At 45.6% G+C, this 12980-nt stretch overlaps 4 protein-coding genes and 1 pseudogene across 4 annotated transcripts; 4 read left to right on the plus strand and 1 right to left on the minus strand.

Annotated features, from left to right (window-relative positions):
- Positions 1-377: 377 nt before the first annotated feature.
- Positions 378-1597, minus strand: LOC117590116 (transcription initiation factor TFIID subunit 15). The gene has a single exon (XM_034282466.1). The coding sequence runs from the start codon at positions 1522-1524 to the stop codon at positions 442-444; it is 1083 nt and encodes a 360-aa protein (XP_034138357.1). The 5' UTR covers positions 1525-1597; the 3' UTR covers positions 378-441.
- Positions 1598-5581: 3984 nt separating this feature from the next.
- Positions 5582-6681, plus strand: LOC117590118 (protein Fer3). Its single transcript, XM_034282468.1, has 2 exons — positions 5582-6083; positions 6161-6681. The coding sequence occupies exons 1-2, from the start codon at positions 5942-5944 to the stop codon at positions 6616-6618; spliced, it is 600 nt and encodes a 199-aa protein (XP_034138359.1). The 5' UTR covers positions 5582-5941; the 3' UTR covers positions 6619-6681.
- Positions 6682-8134: 1453 nt separating this feature from the next.
- On the plus strand, positions 8135-9395 carry LOC117590177. Its single transcript, XM_034282572.1, is given in 7 exon segments — positions 8135-8330; positions 8392-8557; positions 8559-8773; positions 8776-8820; positions 8867-9095; positions 9097-9211; positions 9213-9395. Coding segments are annotated over 7 exon segments (1149 nt in total).
- A 1123-nt stretch (positions 9396-10518) lies between these two features.
- Positions 10519-12114, plus strand: LOC117590011. The gene is made up of 4 exons (XM_034282298.1): positions 10519-10806; positions 10871-11358; positions 11417-11783; positions 11857-12114. Exons 1-4 carry the CDS (start codon positions 10629-10631, stop codon positions 12081-12083), a joined length of 1260 nt encoding a protein of 419 aa, XP_034138189.1. The 5' UTR covers positions 10519-10628; the 3' UTR covers positions 12084-12114.
- A 252-nt stretch (positions 12115-12366) lies between these two features.
- Positions 12367-12980, plus strand: part of LOC117590010 — a 58482-nt pseudogene continuing 57868 nt past the window's right edge.

The following is a 12980-nucleotide window of genomic DNA, read 5'->3' on the forward strand; positions in this document are numbered from 1 at the left end:
CAGGTGAAGGAGCTGGGAGGAGCAATTACCAGCGGTTGGGGAAGGACAGACTCAAGTGGTTTGCCACAGCCACAGCCACTGGCTCACTGGCACTCTTGGTGCGAGCAGAAGGCAAGTAAATAAATTCATTAAACGATTAGAGGAGCTCTCCAGGTGAATGCAGATGCAGTCCACAGAGCCGGATGCCCTTTGTTCATGGAGTAAAATATTCAGTTAGCCAGGATTAAGTGGATTTACCCTCCATTGTCCTGCTGTGCCACAATGGCAGGGAAAAGCCCGGGGACCAGGGCTTGCCAGGGACAAAACTTATATGCCTTATTCTTGTGACCCAAGTTCCTCCTCTGTGACTTCATTGCTTCCACCAGAGACCTAAGCGATTGCAAAATTTAGCGTGACATTTATTACATCAAATTTAGAGGCATTTTGGCCATCGCTTTAACATTAAACTTCCATCGGAATATCATGGGCGGAGAGCAAGTTCTCCGCTGAAGACTGCAGCACCAGGTCCCACTTTTCCTTCTCCATGGAGTGGGTGTCCGTTTCCCCATTCATCTCTGTCTTCTGCTTCGAGGAGTTGCACAGATTGCACCTTTTGCGATACCAAAAATTGATGTTGTTGCAACCGTCGCAAAGCCAATCGTTGCTGTGGGGCCGACGTCGGCTAAAGTTCCCCAAGATCCCTGAGGTTGGCGCCGTGCCCTTGTCCGCCAGACAGCGGTTGCAGGAGGAGCGCCACACGAAGTTGCTGTTACGGCACACGAGGCAGGACCAATTGTCGATGGCGGGCTTCCACTTTCGAGAGCGCGTCTCCTGCTGCTGCTGCTCCATGGCACGGTTGCGGGGGTAGCTGTAGCGCACGGTACCCCAGCGTGTGGACAGGTAGGCGGGAAGCACCGTCAGGGTGTGGCCCATGAACCTCCTGCCACTCATGGCAGTTATAGCCGCCTGGGCGCACAAGGGGCTCACGAAGGTGATGGTGGCCTCGCCCTTGGAGCGACCCGTCAGCTTGTCCTTGTAGACGAAGATCTTCGGCTTGTGGGTCCCCTCGTCCACCTTGATTTGTCCGATCTGGCCGAAGCACACGATTATGTCGTTCTTAGTGATACTCTGGCGCATCCCCAGCACGAAAATGGTGTCCGGCTGCAGCACATACTCCTCGTGTCCAATGCGGATGAAGGGGCAGGAGCACGTTGCATGCTGCCCAACACTCAGATAGGGCATCCGTCCGAAGGAGCGACTAACCATAGATACTGCCCCTTCGGAGGGTGTGTGCATAACGGGATTCACAACAGATACATTCCGCCCCATGTCCACAATCATTTTCATCTGCCCTTCCGCAGGGGCTGAGCAGGAGGCGGGGTTCTCCTCCTCGCCAACGAGCGAAGCGCTGGCATCGCCGCCACCATCCTCGCAGCGATACGACGAGTCGCTGTGGAGCTCAGGACTCATCATGATTTGGCTGTCAAGATTTTCAACTAAATTTAGATTGTTATATGGACTGAAGAACATCAAATTGCGATCCATTCTATGGAAGAAGAAGTTCCTGAAGTTTCCTATTTATTTGTTTACTAGACAAAAAAAACACACGAACCGATTCGAACCTTTCGAATATAAAAACAAAACTACTGAAATCTTTGACAACATCCCAGGTGGAATAACCAAAACGAATGAACAACACAGGAAAGTCAGAGTTTCTCCAGGAGACCTCGACACCCTCTCCACGACATCATGAATTTCCCGTAGCCTACTTTGAAACTACTTTCTCTGCGGGCTTTATTAATCAACAACAAAAAATTATCATATTCTGTAAGGATCCATCCAGTCTCCAGTGCCCAAGTAGCAATGCAAATTTTATCCTCTCCCTGGATCCTGCCACTTGTGTGGCAGTTGCTCTGATGACTTTGCACTTCGCTCTCCCCATCTATGGGAAAATTGATTCATAATTTTTCCGGTTTTTTTTTGCATTTTCACTTTAATCAGCAAACTTTTGATTACATTTTCGCTGCGGAAAAACTGAACTGGGGAGAACGAAGTTCGCGGTTCGGAGTGGGGATACAACCTGTAAAGGATGAGCAAAAAATAACTCATCTTTCATTGAGTGAATTTCGTATTGAAGAGTAACCACCTAGCACTCCGATGGTAGAAACATGACCAGGGATATCAATATCCATAAACGTTTCGAATCAGAATCCAACTCTCGGCTAATCATCGAGCCAATTAGTTGCCAATTACCTCCCTAATGACTGACCTGACCCACGGAGATAGAAATGAGCGAGAATATGGATCCCCGCACAAAAGAAATGTGCGCCTTATTCATGGCAGGATGTGGTCCACATTGGCGACATGTTTATTAATATCCCGGCTGTTGGCCCCGGACACTGATAAGCTAGGAAGCTCTTCCTCAATTGTCGCACACCATTTTCAACCGCAATTCGCTGTTATGGTCGCCTCGTTACGTGCCCCACGCCTGATGACCTTATCTACATTAACAGCAGAGCAGAACGCAACAGAGCAACAGAAACATAGAGAAACGACAGCGACAACATCTGCCATTCATTAGGAGGACCCTTTCACTGGCCTTTCCCCTGAACTGCCGGCTGGCACTGGGTGTCAATTTCGTTTAGGGGTCCATGCCACGTCCATGGAGAAGCTCATTAGCAGCGCCCAGCGCCTGTCTATTCTGCGTTCTCTTCAGTTAATTTTCAAAGTAACATTTACTTTAAGATTGAATATTTAAGAAGGAAGACTGCAATGTGACACAATTAAGACAGGCAAACAATCAACATTAAATTAAAAAATCAACTGTGTATCCCTCCAACCATTCATTTAAAAGGAAATGATGGCGGTTGCGTTGACTGCAGTGGCAGTGTCAACAACATCATAAATGTACGGAAAGTGCTGCAGAGAGAAGAAAGTTTTAGCAGCATTCATACTGTCGTGTAGCTTTTATCTGCTGGAACTAGGAGGTAATGAGTGCGAAGGTAAACATGCAAACCGTGCAAACTGCCATAAATCGGGTTGGTCCACTCTCCTTCCCAAAATCCAATTAATAGAGCCCCTCCGGATGCATGAAAGCTGTGACGAAAATCAATATTCAAAAAATGTAATCCACATTTAATTGATATAAATTGCGTGTGCATGTATCACACTCGTGAGAGTGCAAAAGGGCAGGAAACGAATGTTTGTGGTCTGGGTGGGTGAATTAAGTTTTGTCTCTTTTCTATCGGAATACCCCTGAAATCCTTTCACTAATCATTAAATTCTATAAACAGAGGTATCACTGGTGCTGGATCCATCGGATGGTATTTGCAATATACTCGCATGAAGACACGCAAGACTCACTCCTTATTTGCACTCCCTCTCTCCCACTGCTTAGTCCCAAAATACAGTATAAGCAATAAAATGTGTACGTGTCTAAATTTTAATATGGATGCTGTCGGCATTTGACTCGTTCCTCTGCATCTTGTGTTGTTCTCTTGTTACTCTTTCTCTGTGCTTATTTGACTTGTTACTTATTTATAACGCAGGATAATGAAATTGCACGTAATCCTCATTAAAGCCTCAGTAGCCGGGAAGACTTGAGGTTCATTTTGAACTTGGGTAGGCTTGGTTGGAAGGCAAACAAGACTTGAAGACCTCTTTCTCTCTGCTGCTCAGTCATGACTCAATTTCACTATGCAGACAGAGACTCCTCTTTAAAGTGGGATGTGATGGAGAACGATCTGTGTGTGAAAGACACACACACTCCTCCCACACGTCCAATACAAATAAATCAGACAATGCATATAAATCCAAATTGTATCGCATTGTGGCGTATTTTACCTCCTTTGCACACCTTCTGCTGCTTTATTGGCAAAGTGGATGTCGGGATGTCGCTTGGCTCCAGCCAAGGGCACCCTTTTGTGCTGTTTGCTTCATTTCGATTCAGATTAAAGGGAAATGTAACCTTCTCCATAGTGAGGGGGAGCCTCGATATGAAGGGAGCTGTTGCTTGCACCTTCTCGTGTGTGTGTATCGAGTGTTGGGTATCATCACTTCAATTGGCTGCTGCCACGTTGATTTCCCATCAGCTTTGCCTCCACATCGGCTGTCGATTGTGCGACCTGTGTTAATCCACTTGATTGATGCATTCCTAGTCCTGTGCAAGTGAGCAAAATTATCAGTGAGTTTATTGAGTTCTGAAATCTATAATAGGTATAATAAGTATAACCAGTGGCCACCGACAAAACCTACTGAGGACCGTCCTAATGCCTCGCTTAGCGCCTTGAACTTTAAGCGCTTTCAGTTTTGCTGGCTGCCAGAAGAACAAATCCCCAAATTGCGTAATAAATAAAATGCATTTGCGTGGAAAATTAGGAAATGGCAAAAAAAGCAAACAGAAAATTCAAATTTCCACAATTTCAGAATTTCCACATTTTTATATTATAAACTCGCTCGTAGCTCCCACAGTTTGCTCCCATCACAGAGAGCATAAATCTTGGCCAGAGCTCAGACGCAGACACAGAGGCAGTGGCAGTGGCAGTTGCACAGAAACAGAGGGACAGGGACTGAGACAGAGGCACAAACAAATCGCCTTAGACATTTTCTTGTTACTCGAATTCTCTTTTTCTCTGCAAAAATCGGAGCAGAGATTACAGAGAGAACTTTGTTTTTTCTTTAAAACCGCGTCGCGTCAACGGAGAACTCCGGGTCGGGTCGGGTCGGGTAATGGCTGAAAATGAAATAAATGCAAATTTTACAACTATTTTTTGCCGAGAATTGTTTTCCTTTGAATTGAAGCTGAAGCACGCTTTAAGGAGCTCCCTCGTCGCTTGTCGTTTGTCGCTGGATTTAGCTATCAAAGTGAGGCACTCTGCCGGAGCAGCGCTCGTCCGCTCTGTCTGTCTCGTGGGTCTGTCTTAGCTTAACAGTATCCTCCGCAAGGCACTTCATATCCAATTTCAAGCTATTGACACAATGAAGTACTCTTGAGATCTACTCTTTCGTTCGTCTGAGCGACTTTCACCAAACATAAAAAGTAGCAAACTAAATAAACACAGCCTAAACCTCATTTTTGGGGGCTATAAAAACAAAGAAACATACCAAAAGTTGTGATTCGCGTTGTTCTCTTTTTTTTGTATATTTATTTAAAGTTTGTTTATTTCCATAGTCAATTCACATATGACTGTATGAGTAACCATAGCCGATAGTTCGCCACTCGAATATGGTAAGACATCTATCTCCTTGAATCTGGAGAAGGCACTTGGGAGCGGGATACCGGCGAGTTTATCCGCGAAGGCGCACTACATTTCATTCATTCAGCCGGAGTGCAGCTGAATGAGAGAACGGCGGGAGCGTCTTATTAACAGATGCATGCAACAGATAGGAACAGATAGCTTTTGAATTTTGTAGATATGATATTTGGGGAGATGTGAAAGTAATTGAAGATTCTGAAAATGGTTTAAGCAAGAAATTCCCGTCTGTCGAAAAAGGTTTATATTTTATTTATTTATTTTATGTACACAAGTTTCGGTGTACTATACATACATATGTATAAGTACACATGTGCTTTCTACATTCTACATTCTATTTGGAGAAATCACCGCTAGGAAAGCTCCTCGTAGCGAAGGCAACAACCCACAAAAGCTGATTGCTGCACCATCCCGAAGTGGGAGTGGCCTAGAGTGGCCACCCTAGTTGTCCTGTCAGCATTATCCCTGGCTAGAACAGAGACCAATCCAACTGCGGCGAACTGTTGCCAATCCAAAATGGCTTCCTCCTCGCAGATGCTGCCACACAGAGGGTTGGGAAATCCAATAAGCACGGTAGAGGCCCGGCCTGAGATGATTTCCGAACCAGAAGGGACAAACGGAACTTATTGCAACACAGTCTTCCAAGCAGAACAGACCCAAGGTCTTCCAATTGCAATAGCAGGAATCAGCAGGAGCAAAATCGTACAGCCATGCAGCATCCACACCCCAGTGATCAGCCCACTTACATGCCGGAGGTGCCGTTCCAGCCACTGTGGGGCCAGGAGGCGCCTCCGCCGCCACCGATAGTGCCCTATCAAGAGCTCATCGCTGGGTTCCCATGCACCGATTTGTGTAAGTACTCCGGTAGTGAGACCTTAAAAAGTGGTTCGCTGTGACGATAATTCGAATCCTTGTCGGGATCCTTGCAGCACTCTGGCAGCGCTCTCAGGTGGCTCCACTTGTGCCCCAACGTTCCAGCACACATGGGCGGTCGAACGGGTCCTCGAGCTCCTCCAAGAAGACTCGTCGCCGGGTGGCCTCCATGGCCCAGAGGAGAGCGGCCAACATTCGGGAGCGCCGTCGCATGTTCAACCTGAACGAGGCCTTTGACAAGCTCCGTCGCAAGGTGCCCACCTTCGCCTACGAAAAGCGACTCTCTCGCATAGAGACGCTGCGCCTGGCCATCACATATATTGGATTCATGGCTGAGCTGCTCAGTGGCACTCCCTCAAACTCCCACTCCCACTCGAAGTCTCGCTCAGATGTGTATCCCGGGATGAACGGACACCACCAGCCAGCCCCACCCTCGATACATCCCCATCATCTACACCCAGCGGCGGCATATCACCGAGACTTTGCCTCTCCCTACAGCCACAGCCTGACATAATGCTCCTTCATGTGTGTGTGTGGATCGCGGAATAAAGAACTATCGCGAATAAAAGAAAGTGAAGAGTGTCAAAAATCGTAATGTTTGTTTAATCAGAATAATAGAAACTACTACCAAATGGACTCTATTTTTCCTGAGGGCTTGGAAGCAAAAGGGAAACTTGCAACCAGTTGGCTTGCAACCCAAATTTTGTTACTTAAAAAACCAATACACGAGTACACCTGATAATCCCTTTAAATACTGGCTGCCTGCCAGTACACCCCTCACATGTTTTGAACAATTTCATGCCCCACCATATACCATACCATGATTTGCGTGCGAATCCTTACAGCTGCTGGAAGAGGAAAAAGCACACCACATGTTCTGTCCTCAATGAAGTCACATTGCGTACGGGCCCGGGCCGGGCCACCGAAAAAGAAAGAAAACTATTATCCAAAATTTGACAAGGCAAACAACGCGTGAAATTATTATTAAAAAATTTAGGCTGACAAGAGAGAGGGGAGGGTGCGATTCAAAGTCAATTGAAACCACCCTAAACAGAAAGTAATCCAAAAACAGGAACAAGTGTAACACTTGAGGGACTCTCTGTGTCCTCTCTCCCGTGCCCCTGATCAGCTCTGTCTGGCTAAATACCAAGGAATTTTTGCGTTCAACGCCCATTTTCAACAGATTAGCTTCCCTCAGCCAGGGAGCAAATTAATTCTGAACGGATATTGCAAGGACATCAGCTAGCGAGGGTTGCCTCCTGCAGACAAGCGCAAAAAGGGTCGCTCCCCTGTTGTTTTGGTCGCCCTGGTGCACAATATGTTTTGATGAATTTGTGACACTTCATGCCGTATTAAGTCCATCACCATGTGCATCGGGGGGGTGGCTTACCGCATCCCTGCCTTCACCTATGAAGTGGCCTCACGTGTCGGCGATTAGCGCATCAGGAAATCAAAGGCGGAATCTGTCTTTTCGATACCTGTGGTGTGGGAAAACTTTACAAAGTTTATTTACTAATACTAACAACACACTAACAATTATGTTTGTATGTCTCAGTCCATGGACATGCCTCGTGTTCTATATTAAGTTCTTCCCATAGTAAATCAGCTTAGCTGGAATTCCCCCCTGCCTGTGGGCTTGTACATATGTCAAATCGGTGTGACGAATTAATTGAATTTTGCTGCAATATCTGACAGTTTTTGAGCTATTTATCGGGCGTAATTAGGTCATGATAGATCGAAGGCTGCCATCAGATTTGCCAGATGTTGTCGGAGCAGAACAATGGAATGGAGTCATATACTCCCATTCGTTTCTACTTCCGTGGCGAAGTTTTCTGCACATACTGGTGGCTGAGACTTATCTATGATGACTTGGAAATCAAGTATTCGCAAGACTCAATAAATTCTAGCAACATGCACTATCTGGATGCTTATGGATTCATGTGTAGTACATTTGAAAACAATACCCGTTTCGGAGGCAGGCCAAGTGCCGCTGTGTACACAGTTAACAGCCAGAACCCCTACCGTACAGCATGGGATTCGTTGGATTCGTGACTCAGGTCTCCAACGATCCGTCGCCTTTGCCGGCTTGGCTGGACCAGCAGGAGCTTCAGAGTCTGCTCAAACAGGAGATGGATGACTTCAGGAGCATCCAGACCATTCGGGGCAAGTGGGAAATGAACCTGGTGCAACCCACCTTCAGTGTCCAGCTCCATGTTGAATGTGCGGGTGAGAGAATCACAAAAAAAAAAAGAATATAAACTCGCAATAACCAAAGGTAACCAAACAGGAAACATGAAAAGAGGCTTAAGTTACTTGGTGAAATCCTCGGAGCCAACTCCCAGTGGTAGGAAGTTCCCCATTGAAGGGGACTTCTCGATGGAGCTGCGAATGTACGAAGACATTCTGCCCGCTCTAGAATATCTCTACAAGGACGCGGGACAGGTCAGTAAATTCACTCAGAGAAAAACACGGCAACTTCCACTGCCTGTTCTTGGACCATGCCCAGAAAAGGGACTACAGTATGGCCAATACCCTTAACGGCCTGGAAAGACCCGCCATGGAGGCAGTTCTATCGAAACTAGCGGCTTATCATGCGGCCACAGCTCGCTATATACAGACGAGTTCCGATAAGAAAAGAGTGCTTCCAAAGCTCGTGGAAGGTGGGGAAGCTGCGGCATCGGCAAGCTGAAGAGCTTGCTTCAACTTAGATTCCACGGTGGTAAGTAATAGTCAACTAATGAATACCCTTGTAAGGCCACAAGCCACACTCCACTCGCCACAGAAAGCGTTCCAGAAATACGTTAGAGGACTCATAGACCATTCAGATACTAGGAATTCATTCAATGTTATCCTGATTGCGTCCTGTTTTCCCAACAACATATTGAACAACACTGATGCTTTTGGCAACGTGAAGGACTCGCTCTTCGTTGACTTTCACGCCGCCAAATATGGACCAGCTGTCTACGATCTTTTCAGCCTGCTTTTAACAAGAAACACAGTACTACCACGATCGGTTAACAGCTAATTTTACCCTGCTCAAGTATCGGGGCAAGCAGCTCAGCTTCACCGTGTTTTATCTGGATCTGCTGAAGTACGGCCACTGGGGTAGGTCAGACATCATTTGATATCCAAACCATAACTAATACCTTGCTTGTATCTTATCGATCGTTCTCGTACTTTGGCAGCGATGACGCTGACATCGTGGAGCTGTTCGGAAATCCATTGTTTTCGCTGCAGATAAGGGAGCTTCTGCCTTGGCTGGAGAATCGTGGCTACTTCGAAGAGGAATAGGAATATATACATAAATATATTGTGTGTGGGTCTAGGGAAGGGCGGCGAGCTAACGGAGCGTGTTGGTGTGAGAAGTGTTGTAGATGTAGATGACAGATGAAGAAAAAATTTAAAATTTGACAAAACACCGCTAAGGTGCACATGTAGTACTGAGTGACGGGTATAAAAGTTGTGAGGACGTAAAAAGCGTCTCACACGTCCCTTCTCGTTTTGTTTATTATTTGACGATTTTATACAATTTAAAGGGGGCGTGGCCGTGAACTACGATTCGGTTTGTTAATATGTACAATGGTTTAGAGCTCGATTAAAGTAACGGGTTGGCGTTGGAAATAGATAATAAAGAATTAATTGGACTGCTCGGAGATGCACGGCGATCGACAATATTTTAGACTGGGACTAAGAAAACTGCAAAGCACTGCAATATAAGCAGTACGAACACATGTGCACACATATGCACTGTGAGAGCGATGAGCGCGACAATGGCATATTAATATAAGAGAGTATAAAGAGAGTGTAATTATAACCAAGGCGAGCTTATAAAAAAAACTATAAGTGTGAGGGCAACGACAACGGAGTGTGCTCATTAACCATTTGAACGCAATGAGAAAAACATAATAATTGTTACAAATTTTAATTTTTAAGAGTTTGCTTCATGATGGTAATCTGTGTTTTGAAAAAATAAACATTTTGAAAAAATTTGAAAAAAAATTCGTCCGCAACCAACCTTCCGCGTCGACAAGCAAACGAGCACTGACCATAGGCAGAACCAGCGAGTAACTCTGCCACCGACGAGGCCTCCTTATAGTTTCTTCATGGGCGAGCTGATCTTAATAATTATATATTTGCTGCTGGTCTGAACATATATTCTTAATGAAGCTTAAAAAGCTTTCTCCGAGAGAGAGAAAGAGAGAGAGAGAGCTATAATGGGAGGCCCCATTTAATAATATGTGTGAATAGATAAGAGAAAATAAAAAACCTCACATCAGAGGTAGAGAAGAATTTTGAGGGAAACTTCTGAGTCGCGTGCTTGTCATAAATCATATTAAAAAATAGTTTTACTAGATTGTATTTGAATTCTTACCAAACTAGTACGGAGTAAAGCTCCCGATTGCGTTACTTTTAATCTGACGACGAAATTGCGAAAAAAAAGCTCGATCCAAAAAGCTTAGTTTGTTGAAAAACGCAACCAATAAAAGACATCTGCCATGGCGTGCGACGAATAACAGTCGAGAAATGGTTGAAGCAAATGAAATACCCAAATGGATGGATCAGGAACTGTTTGTGGAGTTTCTAGAAAGCGACTTTGGGGATCTGAAGAGCATCAAGGAGTTTCAAGTGGAGCCAACGGCTGGCAAGGGAGAGAACTACACAACCCTCCTGCTGCGTGCAAGTTTCACGATCGAGTTGAACGGTGAGTCCACTGTCCAATGCGATGGACTTTGTCAATCTTCTCTAATTGAAAGCCTCTTCCCCAGATGGCTCTCAGCGAAGAACTTCGTACATGGCTAAGGTTCTTCCCACTACTGTCAGCACAAGGGATTTCGTGACGACTTGGAAGGTATTCGAAAAGGAGAGCAACTGCTATGCCAATTACCTGCCCGATTTCGAGCAGATGTACCGGGAGGCCAAGAAGAAGGTTACCTTTGGGCCACGATACTACAAGCATTCAAAGGAACTGAACGAGGAGCTCATTGTCCTGGAGGACCTGAGCCGGCGCGGCTTCAGAAATGTGAACCGTCAGAAGGGCTTTGACATGGTTCACACCAAGGCGGCCTTGGAGAAGCTGGCCCAATTTCATGCCGCATCGGCAGTGCGCTTTGAACTTAAGGGACTCTATCCAGAAATGTACGATCGAAATCTTTGTAGCACAGAGGATAACTTCAAGGAGTTCCGTGAGCAGCAATCCAAGACGTTTGTCCAATCGCTGCCGTTCTATAATGCCGCGCACATGCAAAAAACAATTGTAAATCGATTCTCTATCACAATATACCGATTCCAACTACAAATTGGGCATTTTCCAGGAAATATACAGCCAACAAGCAGAGGACATGTTCCAGGCGTACGCACCCAAGATCGAAAATGAGTTCCACGTACTCAATCATGGCGATGCTTGGTGCAACAACTTGATGTTCCAATACGACCAAGAGGGTCGGCTCAGAGAAACATATTTCGTCGATCTTCAAATGAGTCGGTACTGCTCGCCCGCCCAGGACCTGCTCTATATGATTCTAACCTCCGCCAACGGCGACATAAAGATACAAAAGTTTGACCACTTTATCCATTACTACCACGAAAAACTCACAGAAAACTTGACACTACTAAAGTACCCCAAGAGCCTGCCGAAGCTGAAGAGCCTCCATCAGTCCATCTTGAGTTACGGGGACTGGAGTACGTATCCACTAGATTAGTTACAGGATGATCCTCACGTTAGATTATACTTAATATGTTTTTGTTTTAATAGTTTTCCCGATAGTAACCGTTCTCCTGCCAATCGTGCTGGTCGATGCAAATGAGAATGCTAACATGGATGCCTTGCTGGGTAAGGAAGGAGATGGGGTCGGCGACCAGTTCAGAAACAGCCTCTTCCACAACGCTCGCATAGCGCAGCACCTGAAGGAGGTGCTCCCTTGGGCACACAGTCGAGGAGCGTTTGATGTGGTCAAAACAGCATCAACTTCTGTTGATTAATTCCGAAGAATGCGTGAATAAAATAAATGTAAACAATATAATTAAAGATTTTCGACGAATTTTGAGTGAAAGCTCAATTGATGGTTCACATTTACTCAATTCCCAAATCGCCATCAAGCCCTCACTCATTCAATTTGCTTCACAAACGCGTATACATTTCCACGGCACTTATAAAACAATAGAAAACTCGTAGCGTAGCTATCAACAGTACGAGCTTTCGGCACTGTGTACTTAGCCTGGGATTTTTGAGACACAACTACTTATGCACGTACATATTTAGGTGATATTTGAAGTCAAATATCAGTTTCTAAACCTTCGCACAGTTGAACGGACGCACACAAATCGCGATCTCTATTCGAACAAAGAGTCAAAGTACACCTCCAGCTACAGCTTCACAATGGGTCTTCGAAATTCTAAGCCAAAGCATAGCTATAAAGTAACACCACCAAAATCACCCGAGAACAAGATCGCATCCAAAGAGACAACACCACCCCCATTACCGAAACCCACCCCGGTGACACAGACAAAATCGAACGACACACACAGCCCCAGCCCCAGCACCAGCCCCACTACAATCCCCGACGGCACTTCTCTGGTGCCAGATTGGCTGAATGAGACCCAATTTGTGGATATACTTTCTGCGACTGTTTCTCGGTTTTCCAAGATTCTTAAGTTTCACGCCATGCCCGCCATGGCCCCAGGAGAGAATTATGCCACACTCATGCTTAGAATCAGCATTGATGTGGAGCTCGATGGTAAGTACTACCTGGAGACTGATACCATAACTGATAATATAAATGGAAGAATGTACATACACAGCATGTAGAATATTGTTTATCGCTTTAAAGTGAGCCAGAAGTACTTACCGCTGTTTGGCTACGGTTTGGGCTCAGATAA

Source organism: Drosophila guanche, unplaced genomic scaffold (assembly GCF_900245975.1).
Source record: "Drosophila guanche unplaced genomic scaffold, DGUA_6, whole genome shotgun sequence".
Classification (NCBI taxonomy): domain Eukaryota; kingdom Metazoa; phylum Arthropoda; class Insecta; order Diptera; family Drosophilidae; genus Drosophila; species Drosophila guanche.

What these genes read in the sequence shown, in the direction of transcription:
- LOC117590118 (XM_034282468.1), top strand. Translation starts at nt 5,942, where the DNA reads ATGCAGCATCCACACCCCAGTGATCAGCCCACTTACATGCCGGAGGTG. An exon ending in GTTCCCATGCACCGATTTGT is followed by an intron (nt 6,084 to 6,160) that starts GTAAGTACTCCG and finishes GGATCCTTGCAG; the next exon opens with CACTCTGGCAGCGCTCTCAG.
- LOC117590011 (XM_034282298.1), top strand. Translation starts at nt 10,629, where the DNA reads ATGGTTGAAGCAAATGAAATACCCAAATGGATGGATCAGGAACTGTTT. An exon ending in TTTCACGATCGAGTTGAACG is followed by an intron (nt 10,807 to 10,870) that starts GTGAGTCCACTG and finishes CCTCTTCCCCAG; the next exon opens with ATGGCTCTCAGCGAAGAACT. An exon ending in CTTGAGTTACGGGGACTGGA is followed by an intron (nt 11,784 to 11,856) that starts GTACGTATCCAC and finishes TTGTTTTAATAG; the next exon opens with TTTTCCCGATAGTAACCGTT.
- LOC117590116 (XM_034282466.1), bottom strand. Translation starts at nt 1,524, where the DNA reads ATGGATCGCAATTTGATGTTCTTCAGTCCATATAACAATCTAAATTTA.